The sequence below is a fragment of the Thunnus maccoyii genome, chromosome 18 (genome assembly GCF_910596095.1).
Source record: "Thunnus maccoyii chromosome 18, fThuMac1.1, whole genome shotgun sequence".
Classification (NCBI taxonomy): Eukaryota; Metazoa; Chordata; class Actinopteri; order Scombriformes; family Scombridae; genus Thunnus; species Thunnus maccoyii.
Window position 1 is genome coordinate 17,644,027 of NC_056550.1, and position 14,986 is coordinate 17,659,012.

Consider the following 14,986-nt stretch of genomic DNA (forward strand, 5'->3'; position numbering starts at 1 on the left):
ATTTTTATTTATTTCCCTTTATTTATTTATCTTCCAAATGTATGTTTTTATGGAATAGATGTTTATGCAGAGTAAGGGAGAGCAATCTTGAAAATAACATAAACGTGTTTAGATGAAAATGTTTCTATCTTACATTCATGGATTAGTCTTCACAACAAGTACACAAGTGGAAAAAAATCAAGAATTAATTTCCTGTTTTGATTAACTGATAATGAATTGATTATATTCTAGACAATGATTTTCTCCTACCCCCATGAGATACATGTGTTCAAAGAAATGACGTCCTTTAAAATATTTGTTTGACTTTGGCGCCATCATGTGTACAAAAGAGAGAAATAAAAAGTACCATGTAACCCCTCCACAATAGGCAACCTTTTGATCCACTGAATTGTTTCTTCATTTGACAAATTAAACATTACTTTATGAAACTGTCATTTAATTACAAAGTAAAGTCGCCTTCACTGTCCAAATTAACACAATAAGCAACGTTTTCTAACAAAAAAAGAAACCTCTCTTTTCTATATGTGTATTTCTTAAGGTGCATGGTGCTGGGTAGGCCTCCATCCCAGTCCAACATAATATGGATGTCATCAACAGTAAAATCAAACACCTTCACAGCAGTATAATTTATACAGGTGTAAGTCAAATGCAGGCAGTGCAATAGAACACAAAGAAAGGTCTTGCAGCAGACCGAACATCAGCTCTAGAATAACCTAAACCTAAAATGAAATAACCAAAAACTTCTTCATAGTTATTTAAACATTTAAATCAAATGCAAATGTCCTCTTCTCTCAGAGAGCAATGCATATTTAGCTACTTATTTTCATATATATTTAGATACAGCTTGTTTTAACAGTAAGAAGATGCCAAATTCAGCAATAAAAAAGAGGTGACAAAAACATACAAGATGTTTTTGAAGCAGCAAAATGACTTGGATGAAGAGTACTTTCATCCATCAAAACAGGATTGAGATTAACTTTTTTTACATAATTAATAAATCACTCAAACACTTATTGACGCAACATTGTGACAAGTACCTTATCTGGCAGTATTCTCAATGGATGACTGCTCTGTGTATAAAAGTAAGGTAGTAACGTTTCTCTGAACGTGTCTGTGAATGCATAAATGAGTGTGTCATCAGCAGAGTCAACAAAAGACAAAGTCCCTTTGTTGTAATCCAGTTGCACTTTGACTTGTTGGGGGGTTCTTGAAACAGTCAGTGGGGTGGGTGGAGAGGTCATTGCCCTGAACTCTCCGTCCCGGAAACACAAAGTCCAGAAGCCGTTCTCAGGCCGAGCAGAGATCTCACAATTCCTAGGTACAGAGGAAGAGGCCACGCCCAGGAGCCAGTCCTGATTGCTTCCTGTTTCCACGACCCAGTGGTGACTTCCTGAGCCTAGCGTTGTCATGCCTACCACTTCAGCACTCATGTGGAAGCGCTCTGGGTTGTCCGGGCAACAACTCGGCTCCTTTGAGTAGTGGAGGGAAGTCAGATCGTCTGACAGGATGAGGCAGGGGTGTGCTGTGTTTGGGTCCAAAGTCACAGGACCTAAAATACAGGAAATTAGCCGAAGAGAAAGATTTATATGTCACACACAGTTTCGTTTACTCATCCAGCGTATGAACATGAGGAAAATTACAAATAAGCCTATGTCGACTCACTATAATCAATGTGATCCAGCATTTTCTCCCAGATTCTATGCTTGAGGTTGCTGAGATGCTTAGTCACATCAATCAGTAACCCGGACATGATGTCTGAATTCAGCGATGTGCTTTGGCTTCTGTGAACACAACAGATACCCTCCACTCAGAATATGTCACAGTCAATACAAAAAAGTGTGCAAATCCATCATTTTAACATACCTGTCCTGAGTAGCTTTAAAATTCTAGAAAATATAAAAAAAACTCAGTCAAATGTGGATATTTTTTGGAAATGTTTATTAAAAAAATGATAAAACTGGACTGTACAGACCTTCAACAAGACCATGTCATCTTCTTTCAGCTCCTCCTGTATGACTGCAATGGTCTCTGTGAGGGACAGCACCTCTGCTGAAAGTTCTTTAAACTTATCCTTCATTCCTGCGATCTTCTCTTCTTCTTCTTTCTTCACAGCTGCCAATCTGGCTGATTCTTCATGGTAGAGGACTTGATGGAGCTGCTCAAACTGGCTCTTAATCAGTCTCTGTGTTTCCAGCGTCTGACTCTGAAGGAGATTATTGCAAATATTGGTTTATTTGAGCTTTTTTTTTTATTCGTAATCAAATATGTAAGATCTGTCATCTCATACCGGGTTATCTTTACCTTAATGTGATTGAACATATCTGTAGAGCTCCTGTGAATTCTTTTGAGGCAGTTCAGTTTATCTTGCAAGCTCTTGAGGGATAAAGCAAGTTCATCCTGGAAGTAAAGGACATCAGCAATAAACAGCAGAAATCTGATATCTTAATGGAATGATGTTTCAGTAGTTTGAGTATTTGGAATATTTTAGGCCTGGATTCATCACTGAAAGATAACATTAGGACTGGGCAATATATCGATATTATATCGATATTGTGTTATGAGACTACATCGTCTTAGATAATGGATATTGAAATATCATGACATGGCAGAAGTGTTGTCTTTTCCTGGTTTTAAAGGCTGCATTACAATAAAGTGATGTCATTTTATGAACTTACCAGACTGTTCTAGTTGTTTAAATATATACCTTCACCCATTTAGTCATTTATATCCACATTACTGATGATGATTGATCAAAAATCTCATTGTGTAAATATTCTGTGAAAGCACCAATAGTCATCCCTACAATATTGTCACAATATCGATATTGAGGTATTTGGTCAAAAATATCATGACGTTTGATTTTGTCTGTATTGTCCGGCCCTAGTTAACAGTGTAAACTACATTCAGGACAGACTCGTGGAACAGCATTCTACCTTTAAGTGATTAGGTTGAAATAACAGGAGTCAGTTAATCAAGTTAATGTTACGGTGCAATTGGGAAGTACATTGTTATGTTTATTTCCCTTACCTTGCAGTCCAGCACTGCCTCTTCTAAAGGTGAGCAGTCGTGGGTTTTGTGCAGTTTGGAGGACTGACATACCACACAGATGGGCTGTTTGTCTACGAGACAGAAAAGTTTCAACTTCTCCCCGTGGAGATTACAGTTGTTCTTCTCTTCCACTGAACTCTGCCTCCTGGTCTGCAGAAGAGTTTCACAGACATTTTTCAGTGCCAAATTGGAGGGAGGACTGGACTTGGCGGTTCTTTTCCTGCATACTGGACACTCACGCAAGCCTGTGTCCCAGCAGCGCTTCAGACAGCTCCTACAAAAGCTATGGCTACATGACAGCAGAACAGGGTCTGTAAAGATGTCACAGCATACTGGGCATGTAAGATCCTCCTCTGGGAGTGACATGACCACTCCAATAAAGTAACTCCACAGTTCAAAACAGCCTAAGTCCACGGGTTTAAGAACTAAACGATTCCCCTGTCAGCAATAACAACATGATTCAGTACACCTCGTTAAATCTGTCTCTTGAACGGCTTCGAACGCACCAACTGCCTATCTATTGTTCTTGACATGAAGTAACAAATGCTCTTTGCTTTCCTGTGCATGACTTCTGTGGGAGTAACTTGAATCATGAACCGTGAAAAAAACACTGTAGCAGTGCTGGGAAAAAGGAAGTAACGCCCTATTGGCCAGATGTTTAAGAGCTTAAACCTGGTTGGTAACTTGCCTTGTTTGGAATGTAATCATTCAGGATATGAATGTGAATGCTTCAGTGTTAACATCCATGTTGACTCCTCAAGGCTGCGCATTAGCAAACTTTCTAAACATATCAATTCATTGCGTAAGTCACTTTGCAACTGACCTTTTAAAACAGTTGTCGCCCGTGAAAATATGTTTTACTGCTAGTAATTTCATTAATCAGAAAATTTAGTAGAATTGTTGCCCAACCCTCTTGTTGTTTGTTCGCAGTATGTTTTACATCTTTTAGCAGGTGAGGTTTGACCCAAACTGGCTGAACCAGCTCAGAGAAGTCAGAAAAATGTTTACCCCGACAGAATTTTACAACACTAACCAACAAGTCACTTATTAAAACTTAATAGGTGAGTGATTGAGACTTAAAACTGTTAACATACTGTAGATAAGACAGGTTATTTATATAATTTGTCATAGTAGACATTTATTGATGCATTATCTATGTTTATTTATCTACTATCTCTACTATGTCTAATGTGCGTTACATAATTTGTGTTTGTCTTGATTATTTACACAACAACACACAACATTTGTGCCGCAGGTCAATATTTGATCACATGTTGGAAACCAGAGGAAACCTTTTTCTTTTCTGAAAGAAGACTGCATTTCAAGGCAGTAAAGTAGGAGAATCAGGTGCCAAAACAGTGAGCATTCTGAAAGCCTATACTTTAGTTTAAAGAGAGGAAGCTTTGCATTTATGTATGTGCATGCAGGGTTTTTAGGTGACATACTTTATATTTTAGGTGTGTGATTCTGAATCGAAAAAAAAAACAAAACTTGACAGTGTGCAGTATAGTGTCTGCCTGTCCAGTTCCTCCAATAGTTTTGTATTGTTTGGTTTGTTATATGTCAGTATTTTGCTCTTTCTCCCATTTTGATAATTAAGCTACTGTAATTAAAGGTGGCTAGTAACAAATTAAGTGGGCTAAAGCATACCTTTGATCGGAGGAAATGAACCAGCCAGTTGAATCATACAGTGAATGAAATGCTGGAGACACACCCTACATGGCAGCACACAGCCTACTTGACATTTTCATCGTACTTTTTGTCCTATTTCACAACATGCAGGCCTCGAGGCACCAAGTGTCAAGCTGATACTTTTTAAAAACATCAAATAGTCAATAGTTGATACATTTTTATGTTACTGCTCTTGTCCTTGTCATAATAATAATAAACTCATGATGCATTCCGGTGGACTACATTGTTACACACAATATTGACCTTGATGCTAAAAAGTGTGTCTCCTTCTGTGTGTGTGTGCGTGCGTGGAGGGTGTGGTGTGGGGTCACCCGGTCCATTAGGATGAGGATCTTATTGATGACTGATGCAGCTCTTCGCATCCTATCCGCCATTTCCACGGGTCTTGGTTCCTCCCTCTCTCCTCCGGTCTTTGGTTACCATGGCGATGACGTCAACTTGCACCACCGATCCAGCCCAGTAAAAGCTCTCAGAGGCGGCGCAACAAATCCCGGACACTCGACCGCAGGAACCATCATCCAGTGAATCTCTTCCTCTCAGATACGCATCTTCTTACTCGGTCATCCTCGCATCCATCTGTCCAATATGCGCGAAATTGTGCATTTGCAAGCCGGTCAGTGCGGAAACCAGATCGGAGCAAAGGTATTCTTCAGATTTTTATCTCCGTTCGTTTTTGCGTACGTGTGAGATTTGTGCAGGCTTTCATCCATACACGTCTCGGTGGCGCTGAGGAGCTGTCTAATCCACCCTCCACGAATTCTCTAGAAGCACCACAACGCGGTGCCTTTTCTTCATTAAAGCTCTGCGCAATTAATCAAATTTCAATCACAGCCTATGTGCTCATTAATATTCTCTGCAGGGCTGATATTAGGCTCAAGATTAGAGCTGCTGCGTCGGTTTGCGTTGATTTGTGCAACAGACAAAACGATTTATGCAACATACAGTAAATTCTCTTCTATTCTAATAACTGCGTGCCAAATTGGACTTTGATTTTTCTGCCTTTTTTGTCGAGTATTGCAGCCAATTATATGAAAAGCAGTAATAATGTAGTAACCTTGTCATTGTAGGAGCAGCCTCCCCTCCCCCTCCACTTGTATGACCTATTTTTACCTCAGATTATTTTCAACGCAGTTGTGAAAATGTCTTATTCCCCACCCATTAAAAATGTTACTTTTTGTTTGAACACAGGAAATAATGATATCTTTCGTATTTTTAGGCTCGTTGACCCTTAATAGTACAGTGTGTTTTTGTAAGACACTGTTACTTATCAGATTATTGCCATCTGCTTGATTACTCCTGAGACAGTCTGCATTTCAGACTAATAGATTGCACTTATGACCTGCTTTCAATTAGAGAATTAAATAGCCTTGCAGCTTTGTATGTTTAAAAGGCTTCCTATAAAGTGGTTACATGCTATTTTTATTACTTAGCTGAATTACTCATCTGTCTCTCCCTCCTGTCCTACCACCCTCCCCCCTTTTTTCCTCAGTTCTGGGAGGTGATCAGTGATGAGCATGGCATTGATCCCACTGGTACCTACCACGGAGACAGCGATCTGCAGCTAGACAGGATCAGCGTCTACTACAATGAGGCCACAGGTAGCCTACAGATTAAGCTTCAACACATGACAGAGCAAATTTAACCACCTACCCAGCTCTACTACTATGCAAAATTATTTGCATGCTCTTCCAGGTTTTTACATTGAATTCATTATGATTTAACAAGCTCCTAAAATTCACATGTAATAACATTGTTGATCTGTTTTGCCTGATTTCAGGTGGAAAGTATGTACCCCGAGCCATCCTGGTGGACCTGGAGCCAGGCACAATGGATTCAGTCAGGTCCGGTCCCTTCGGGCAGATCTTCAGACCCGACAACTTTGTTTTTGGTAATCTAACCTTATGTGAATTAAGTAAAGATGCACATTGAGTGATTTTAGTTGTGGTTTTAGCTTGTTTTCTACATCTGCCCAATTAATTGTGATACTCTTGACTACAGGCCAGAGTGGAGCTGGAAACAACTGGGCAAAGGGCCACTACACTGAGGGAGCCGAGCTTGTGGACTCCGTCCTGGACGTAGTGAGGAAAGAGGCTGAGAGCTGCGATTGCCTGCAGGGCTTTCAGCTTACTCACTCCCTGGGTGGTGGTACTGGCTCCGGCATGGGCACCCTGCTCATCAGCAAAATCCGCGAGGAATACCCTGATCGCATCATGAACACCTTCAGCGTGGTGCCTTCTCCTAAGGTGTCTGACACAGTTGTGGAGCCCTACAACGCCACCCTCTCTGTCCACCAGCTGGTAGAGAACACAGATGAGACCTACTGCATTGACAATGAAGCTCTCTATGATATCTGCTTCCGCACACTCAAACTCACCACCCCCACCTACGGAGATCTCAACCATTTGGTGTCTGCCACCATGAGCGGGGTGACTACCTGTCTGCGTTTCCCCGGCCAGCTCAACGCTGATCTCCGTAAACTTGCTGTCAACATGGTGCCCTTCCCACGTCTGCACTTCTTCATGCCAGGTTTTGCCCCCCTCACCAGCAGGGGCAGCCAGCAGTATCGTGCTCTGTCTGTGCCCGAGCTCACCCAGCAGATGTTTGATGCCAAAAACATGATGGCTGCCTGCGACCCACGTCACGGCCGCTACCTCACAGTGGCTGCTGTGTTCAGGGGACGCATGTCCATGAAGGAGGTGGACGAGCAGATGTTGAATGTGCAGAATAAGAACAGCAGCTACTTTGTCGAATGGATCCCTAATAATGTGAAGACCGCCGTCTGTGACATCCCACCACGTGGCCTCAAAATGGCTGCCACTTTCATCGGCAATAGCACAGCCATCCAGGAGCTGTTCAAGCGTATCTCCGAGCAGTTCACCGCCATGTTCCGTCGCAAGGCTTTCCTCCACTGGTACACCGGTGAGGGCATGGATGAGATGGAGTTCACCGAGGCAGAGAGCAACATGAACGACCTGGTGTCAGAGTACCAGCAATACCAGGACGCCACCGCTGAGGAGGGCGAGTTTGAGGAGGAGGGAGAGGAGGAAGTCGCCTAAAACCTCCACCCAACCTCATTTCACCTCACCCATCCCCCCCAACTCCATCCCCTCTCCCATCCCCCTCCCATTATGAATTGAATGGTCTGCCACACTGAAAAACTGTCACCATCTAGATCACTGTTGCTCTGGTGTTAGACATTGTGTTAACTGATGCTAGTAAAGTTTCTGGTTCTAATGTTTTTGTATGTTGTGAATGCACTGGATTATTGACATCCTTACATCTTCCCGATCATTGCCTTGCCAAATTTAAACGCAAGTGATTTTAACTGTGAAGCCTTGACATCAGAGAATTATTAAAATCTGATTAAATGACCACTGTTACTGCCTCTGAGTTTTCATTTATTCAGTTGATGATTGATCTGATATTATTACAGACCTTACAGCCCTTTAGTGTCTGTCCAGCAACATCCTGAAAAGGGACGTTTCTCAAAAGCAGAGGGTCACAACATTTGAATACAGCCTCCAAAAAGAGTCACAAGCATTTTGCTAACGTATTGAAAATTAAAGCAAATAAAGCCTAGTTTACAGCAAATATTGTCAGCGACACAGGTACTAATCTTGTACTGAGTATCAAAGTGGTCTCACCAATGTTGTCAGTTTAAGACTAGTGATGAAAGGTGGTCTACGCAGTCCTACTATATCAAACAAAAGTGCACAATGCAGTTTGAATTTTGACGCATGTATCAAGGCTGAGCAGTAGTCCAATAAATGCAAAACATAATTCATGATTCACTTAGTTAAAATTTATACCAGTTGAAAGACACACAGTCAGGAAACAGACTGTGCTGTAATATAAATTAGTCAAACACAGTATGGTAGCAATAAACCTATTCCTATAATGTTTTATCATGTTTCATAATGAAATCCTGTTAAAACACACACTAGGATGTAATCTTGTCAGTGGGAAGTCTCAATGAATAGGATGAATGTTTTCCCCAAAACTCTGCATCAGGCAATCCAACATTAGTATGTGGATGGAGCTAAAAACACTTTATAATCCTGCCTTGACTTATTCTCTAATTAACAAATAAATAAATGACTGATAGCACTTTGAGAACCAGCAAGTGTTTGTGTGTACACTATAAGTTAAATTAAGTTGGCCACCTTTCTTCTAGTTTCCAAATACTTGATAAATGTAAGTCCTGTATATTAAAGATTGTACTCTCTCTACAAGTTTTGATGACATTTTAGATATACCTTTTTTTTTCTTCATTAAGCCACACAATGACTTCAGTGTTTCAGTGACTTTCTCAGGTACTTGGCTGAACTTCTCACTTGGCACTACCAGAACTCCTTATCTGTCAAGCTGTTTCATCATCCTAAGACTCATTGCGCAAATACATACTTTTGGGCTTGTTTACACTTTTCTCAGCGCCGCCTGGATTTTTTGGCTCTAGTTTTGGCTTGTTGCCCATGCGGCCATATTCATGTGTTAAGATATGTTTGTCTGCTCATACCCAAATCTTATTTTGAGGATTGAATATGTTTAACTTCTACCTTTATTGACATCATGTAGTTTTAAGAAAAGTAAGACATTAGAACAGAAAAAAATATATATTTTGTGAAGTTTAATTACTCAACTGTTTTACAAATTGTTTATTTACTTGATAAAAGTGTAAATAAACATGCAGTGACTGTAAAACATGTTTGTGTGGTTACCATGTGATATGCACTGCATGGTTGATCTATTGAATTGAAAAGTTTTAAATATGTGTCACTTTAAATTAAAATGATTACTAAAAGAATACTTCAAGTGTAAACAGTTGCTTGCTTTTGCTCAATATACTTATTCGTGCAGCAATATTTCTACAATCAAGAGCTTTTGCACTGCGATAAGATGTTGAATTACACTAATAATAAGACTAAAGCAAACATCTATCTCAGTTTAATGCAATGAACTAATGAGGAGTGAAAATGAGTTTGAGGTAAAAGATCAGTGTAAATTTTGCCAGTGAAAGTTTTTCATCATAGACAGAATCAAATCAAGCACATGTATGATATACAGTATTAAGGCAGACGACAAAGGAAAACATGTCAAAACTAAAATGATTGGTGGTGATGAAATACTGCAGCTCCTGTTTCATTTGTGCATAAGAAATGTTCGAAACCACCTTGAAATGTTTAATTGTTCTTAAAATCCATTGGAAGATCCATTCATCCAGGTGCTTTTCCTCATGGTGCCACGCAGGCTAGATTCAGTGCTTGTTGAAATGAAAAGAAGTGAATGCATCATGTTACGATGCCTCAAACTTGTCAGTCTGTTGTGTCTTAAACCTGGAGATATTTTTCTTTGAATGATCAGCTCAAGGTAATGAGCATCGTCACATGGGAATGCCGCCATGCAAGCACAAAATCTCAAATGAGTCTTTCCTCCTTTGGTAGCTTTAGCGCATCTGGCGTGGCGACGCTGCGTGCACCAGACTGTTCCTCAGCGCTGGGTCTGTACGTCCCCTCAGTCTGCCTCTTCTTTTTCACCACGCAGAACATCCAGCCGAGAACAGCTGAGACTATGGCCAGGACACCAAGGGTGACCACGGGGGCCACGATAGCTGCAACTGTGTTTGGCTGCAAATGGAAAAATGCAGAACAGTGATCAATTTTTAGTGACATTTGATACTTTCTGGTGGGATTTACATACAGTAAAATACTGTAGAAGCAACATTTTTTACTTACATCATGAGTGTTATTAGAACGAGTGTCACTTGCACGAATGGTATAATTCCCTGTGAAAAAAGCAGAAGCATCAAGACCACTGAGGTAACAATGCAAACTCTTTTCTGGCTCAATCTCACTGTTAATAAGCTTGTGCATGTAACATACAACTGAGTATAGGGCTCCTAACTGCTGGTAACCTAATGGGGCTATCCATTAACTACATAACTTCTTAGTTAATTACTAATCTAAGATTTCTACAAAGATTTCTTCGACTAGTTGCTTTAATTAATGAGCACATATAAACTTGGGATTTTTGGGAAACCAGGTTAATGCTGAATGTCAACTTTTGTCGTAATCTGGTTGAATTTAAGTGCATGTGAATGTAATGGAGTCAATGAAAAAGAAATCTTATTAATTGTCCAGAATTAATTCCCTCCACAGATGAGTGCAGGCAAGCAGAGGGATCTTTCAGATGTAGTGCATTATTAATGTAAAGTCCCAAATGTGTTTGTGAATGATGCTAGAAAAGATCAATGCCAATAGGACAAAAAAAAAAGTTTAAATGATTTAAGTTGTTTTTTTTTACCAGCTAAGTGAATAACATGAAACCTGATATGACCCACCTTTAAAACTGATTCATTCACATCAAATATAAATTCCTTTTTTATGCGGTGTTATGCAAAATAATAACTATTTTGTCTACGATTAGAAAAAAGAGAAACAGCACAACACTTTCTAGGTAAGCATACCAGCTATGCTGCCAGTCCTACTCTGTTTCCAGCCATTTCATCCATGACCACCCATGTGATCACTCAGTGACATCACGAAACTACATAGTAACTTCTTGATCAGGAGAGCGAATAAGGAGGAGAAGCTCAGGAATGTAGAGTGTGCTGCAGCAGTCCAGTCAGCTGAGTCAAACAAAGTGCTTGTTTGAAATATGGAAAAAAACAACTCATCTAAAGCTAATCTGTTGCTGATTTGTTTGTTTGTGTTATGCCTTTTAAAGCTACTTACAATAGCTTTCATGAGAAGGTTTTATTTTAGTAACTTAAAACCCTCTTCTTGTATTTTTCTGAGTCAATAATTTACCAGGGCAAATAGAAAACTTTGCAAGGACAAAAGTGCAACTTGATAACAAAAAGCAGGGGTTGCAGGAGGGGGCGGCTGTGCTTAAAGGAGAAAGCCTAATATATTATGAAATGGAAATATTTTGCATATGTAATTACTGATAACTAAGAATAAATATACCTCTTTCTCACACAGCAGAGTGTGTTACTCAATTTATCCAAATGTTATTACAACATATCGACAAGCCCATGCATGTGTCAGATTTTCTCTGTAACGTCTCTCCCATGTTTCCTTTATCTGTTATCACTGCAGGATAACAAAGCGTGTATCTGTGTATAGGTGTAGTCAGCGCTGGGAATGAAAGGATGGTTACTGACTCACCCCGCACAGGATTACTGCTTAGTACCAGCAGTAACACACTCCTGACCACAACTCCATGTATGGCCAACACATCCGGACAGACTGCCATCTCTATACCTGTGACCAGCAGGGCCAAGCGTGGGCAGACTGGGACTTTGGGGTGTCAGCTCGGGTCCATTTCATTAGGTCCAACATTTACTTTGTTGATTTATTGCATCCTTGAAGATCTGAAGACAGAATATTATCACTTTGGCACTCTTATAGACTCCTTTAATTTGAGGTTGAGTCAGGCGCCACCATGCACCAGTCACACATTCAGCCTGATGTTGAATCACCATTAAACCTACTCAGACCACAGAAAATAAGCTATTAATAGTTCTACTGAAAACTAAATACATATTCTAAAGTTACCCCCCCCCCCCCCCCCCCCCCCACCCCACCCCCACCCCACCCCACATACAACAATAATATTATTATTACTGACAATAATATAGGGAACATGTTGTAAAGTAAATTTCCCAAAAGCTCTATTAGAAACACGTACCATTGATCCAGCTGTTTCCAGGTGATCGAGGCAAAACTCGAGCAGGTTGATCCCTCACGAGTGAACCATGTTGCTTCCGCCTCACCTTGTCATGAAATGAAACTGCCACTAATGAAAACGTCCAATGAAAACGACAGGTAACACATCCTATGACTAAAAACGTTTGCAGTGCCGCTGAAATACTTGAATGAATCCTTAAGTTTCGGATTACATCATCGACTGCACCACCAGTTGGTGTTTTATGTAAAGCAGTTTTTTTGGAGTTTTTTTTTCTGTTCGCCTACTCTTCAAATCGCCATAGGTCACATGATTCAGTTTCGTGTTGCATTACCTGAGAGCAGTTATCTACCTGCTGCAGAGCGGACAGATCCTCCTTTGTACACAGTCGAAGAAAAATGCAGTTTAGTGAAGCAGAACAGACTCGATTTCTCCTTTTCCCACAAAAACTCCTCAAAATAGTCTCATATCTGAAAAAAAAAACTTTAATCACTTTTGCGGCATATTATACCTATTTAACCCGTAAGCCTCTTATTTGATTTAAACTGCACTTCTCAGTCTAAATAGCCTATGATGTCAGGTTGCTCTCACTTGCTACAACCTGCTGGAGTACAATGTTTTACTGTCCTCCCTGCGCCTGCTCTTACCTTAGCAACCTGGATAATAGCTGTGGCATGAAATAGCGCCTCCACCAGGTTTCATGTTTCCCAACATGAGAAAGGATATCAGCATTCCTGAGATATTTTAAGGATGAATTCGGCTGCCAGCTGGTCCACTGGGCTCTAATCCTTGCCTAATCTCCCCTTCTCAGACTCAGAGGGGCAAAGAAAATGTGGGCTGCTTCAACCCTAATCTGTGGTGGTCAGATAGTTTTCATTTGCAGTTTGAGAGCACTGAGGCGTTTTTGAAAAGCAAGTGCTGCTAATGGAAAATCACTCCTGTAATATTACAGCAATGAGTCAGTCTGTACGTGCATCCATACGACCATACAATTTTTGGATGTTTTCTACTGTCTTATCTACAGTAATGAGTGAATGATGCAGAACATTTGTGAGGTTAGACAGATATGAGTCAGAGACAAATTATCTAGAATGATAAAACCCACATTTTAATTGTGTCTTTGCCTGTGATTGTGTAAACTTTACTGACTGAGATATCAATGATGAATGATGGTAATGCAGAAAATATGGAGAGATGAAAATGAGGCCTACTGAATTACATTGAGTTATATGACATTTTATCCAGCTGTGTCAGAGAATATCTACTTGGGCATTAAATTCAATGTAGATTTATATAATTAAATTGGGAATGTTATTTGCAAATAAAGCATACAGCATAGATATGAGCAATTATTTCCTGTAGAAAAGTTGTAAACACATTGTCTTACTTTATTATTATTTACATGTGGATATGTCTTGTATGTTTTCATACATATGTTTTCATACATATGTGCATATGTTTGTTGACTGGAGGACACATTTTCTTGTTAGGCCTCTCCAAGTTTGACCAACTGAGAGCACAATAAATTAAAAAAAAAACCAATACATTTTTAGTAAGTTGACTATCATTCTTTTCCCTGCATCTCCTCTCAGCTGTTTAAAGTTATATGGACGTTATATTTTACTTCATTATCAGTCACTTGCAGATATGACTGTACATATAAGCTATGGTTTACACAAGATATGGGAATATCACATGTACAATGGCGTGCAATCCAGTAATAGTCCTGCAAAAAGTATTGCCCTTGTGAAGCATATATGGCTATATCAAGTTTTGATCAGCAGAGAGCTGTTTCAAGGTTAATTTTCAAGGTTGCGTTGTTTTGGATTGCATTTGACTATATTGTGAAATGTGTCTGTTTCCACCCTTCCTGGATCTGGACACGATAATAAAGTTGATTTTATTGTACTGCCAAACCAAGGTAATGTTATTGAACTACTGCTAATCAAAACTTGCAACATGGATTGACTTTAAAGGCAGGTCAAAGGATGTGGGCCACGTTATAATGCTTTAAAACTTGATTTAGTATCTACTTTCATCAGTCAGGACATAAATTATGTGTTTTGTGGTTAAAATGATTACAGTTAGTGATGTAAGTAATTACTCTTTATGAATCAAGGCCTCCCCTCAAGGCCTCTGCTTACAGAGGTAATATGGGCAGCAGTGGTGAGTCATCAGACTGGGGTCAGTCACAGCAATTGGTCACAGCAACCTGAATAGTACACTTTTTTTATCATCGGAAAACACCCAACTGGCCATTGTAATCAGTGCCAGGAAAAAAAGACAGTGGAGCACGTCCTGATTACATGCAGGAAATATGAAGAGGAAAGAAGGGCAATGATTATGGGTCTACAGAGGCTGGGGTGAGTGAAGGCCAGGGTTAAAGATCTGCTTGAGTGTAGGGACACGGTGAAGGGGGGAAAAAGATATTTAGATTTTTGAGAGCAACTGGACTAATTACAATACTGTAATAGAATCGGACAACAGTGGACGATTAAATCCAGAGGGAGGCAGTAATGCGATTTAATGCCAACTGCTGTGAAACCCCAAAGAAGAAGAA

The 14,986-nt window shown here is 40.0% G+C and overlaps 3 protein-coding genes across 10 annotated transcripts; 1 reads left to right on the forward strand and 2 right to left on the reverse strand.

The window, feature by feature from the left end:
* Positions 1–4: 4 nt before the first annotated feature.
* LOC121883705 (zinc-binding protein A33) lies at positions 5–5,128 on the reverse strand. Of its 3 annotated transcripts, none has more exons than XM_042392139.1 (7): positions 5,052–5,128; positions 3,028–3,198; positions 2,302–2,397; positions 1,973–2,203; positions 1,864–1,886; positions 1,663–1,781; positions 5–1,549 (listed from the first exon to the last, which is right to left on the reverse strand). In XM_042392139.1, exons 1-7 carry the CDS (start codon positions 5,112–5,114, stop codon positions 1,011–1,013), a joined length of 1,242 nt encoding a protein of 413 aa, XP_042248073.1. In that variant the 5' UTR covers positions 5,115–5,128; the 3' UTR covers positions 5–1,010. The 3 variants fall into 3 exon arrangements, with proteins under 3 accessions (XP_042248073.1, XP_042248071.1, XP_042248070.1); XM_042392137.1 differs by lacking the exon at positions 5,052–5,128 and adding an exon at positions 4,699–5,044 and having other exon boundaries at positions 3,028–3,359; XM_042392136.1 differs by lacking the exon at positions 5,052–5,128 and having other exon boundaries at positions 3,028–5,044.
* Positions 5,129–5,299: 171 nt separating this feature from the next.
* tubb4bl (tubulin, beta 4B class IVb-like) lies at positions 5,300–8,114 on the forward strand. Its single transcript, XM_042392140.1, has 4 exons — positions 5,300–5,382; positions 6,230–6,338; positions 6,518–6,628; positions 6,739–8,114. Exons 1-4 carry the CDS (start codon positions 5,326–5,328, stop codon positions 7,794–7,796), a joined length of 1,335 nt encoding a protein of 444 aa, XP_042248074.1. The 5' UTR covers positions 5,300–5,325; the 3' UTR covers positions 7,797–8,114.
* A 1,238-nt stretch (positions 8,115–9,352) lies between these two features.
* crb3a (crumbs homolog 3a) lies at positions 9,353–13,238 on the reverse strand. Of its 6 annotated transcripts, none has more exons than XM_042392146.1 (5): positions 12,779–13,238; positions 12,430–12,514; positions 11,907–12,112; positions 10,473–10,522; positions 9,353–10,364 (listed from the first exon to the last, which is right to left on the reverse strand). In XM_042392146.1, exons 3-5 carry the CDS (start codon positions 11,992–11,994, stop codon positions 10,155–10,157), a joined length of 348 nt encoding a protein of 115 aa, XP_042248080.1. In that variant the 5' UTR covers positions 11,995–12,112; positions 12,430–12,514; positions 12,779–13,238; the 3' UTR covers positions 9,353–10,154. The 6 variants fall into 6 exon arrangements, with proteins under 6 accessions (XP_042248080.1, XP_042248079.1, XP_042248076.1 ...); XM_042392145.1 differs by having other exon boundaries at positions 12,430–12,537; XM_042392142.1 differs by having other exon boundaries at positions 12,761–13,238.
* Between the last annotated feature and the right edge of the window lie 1,748 nt (positions 13,239–14,986).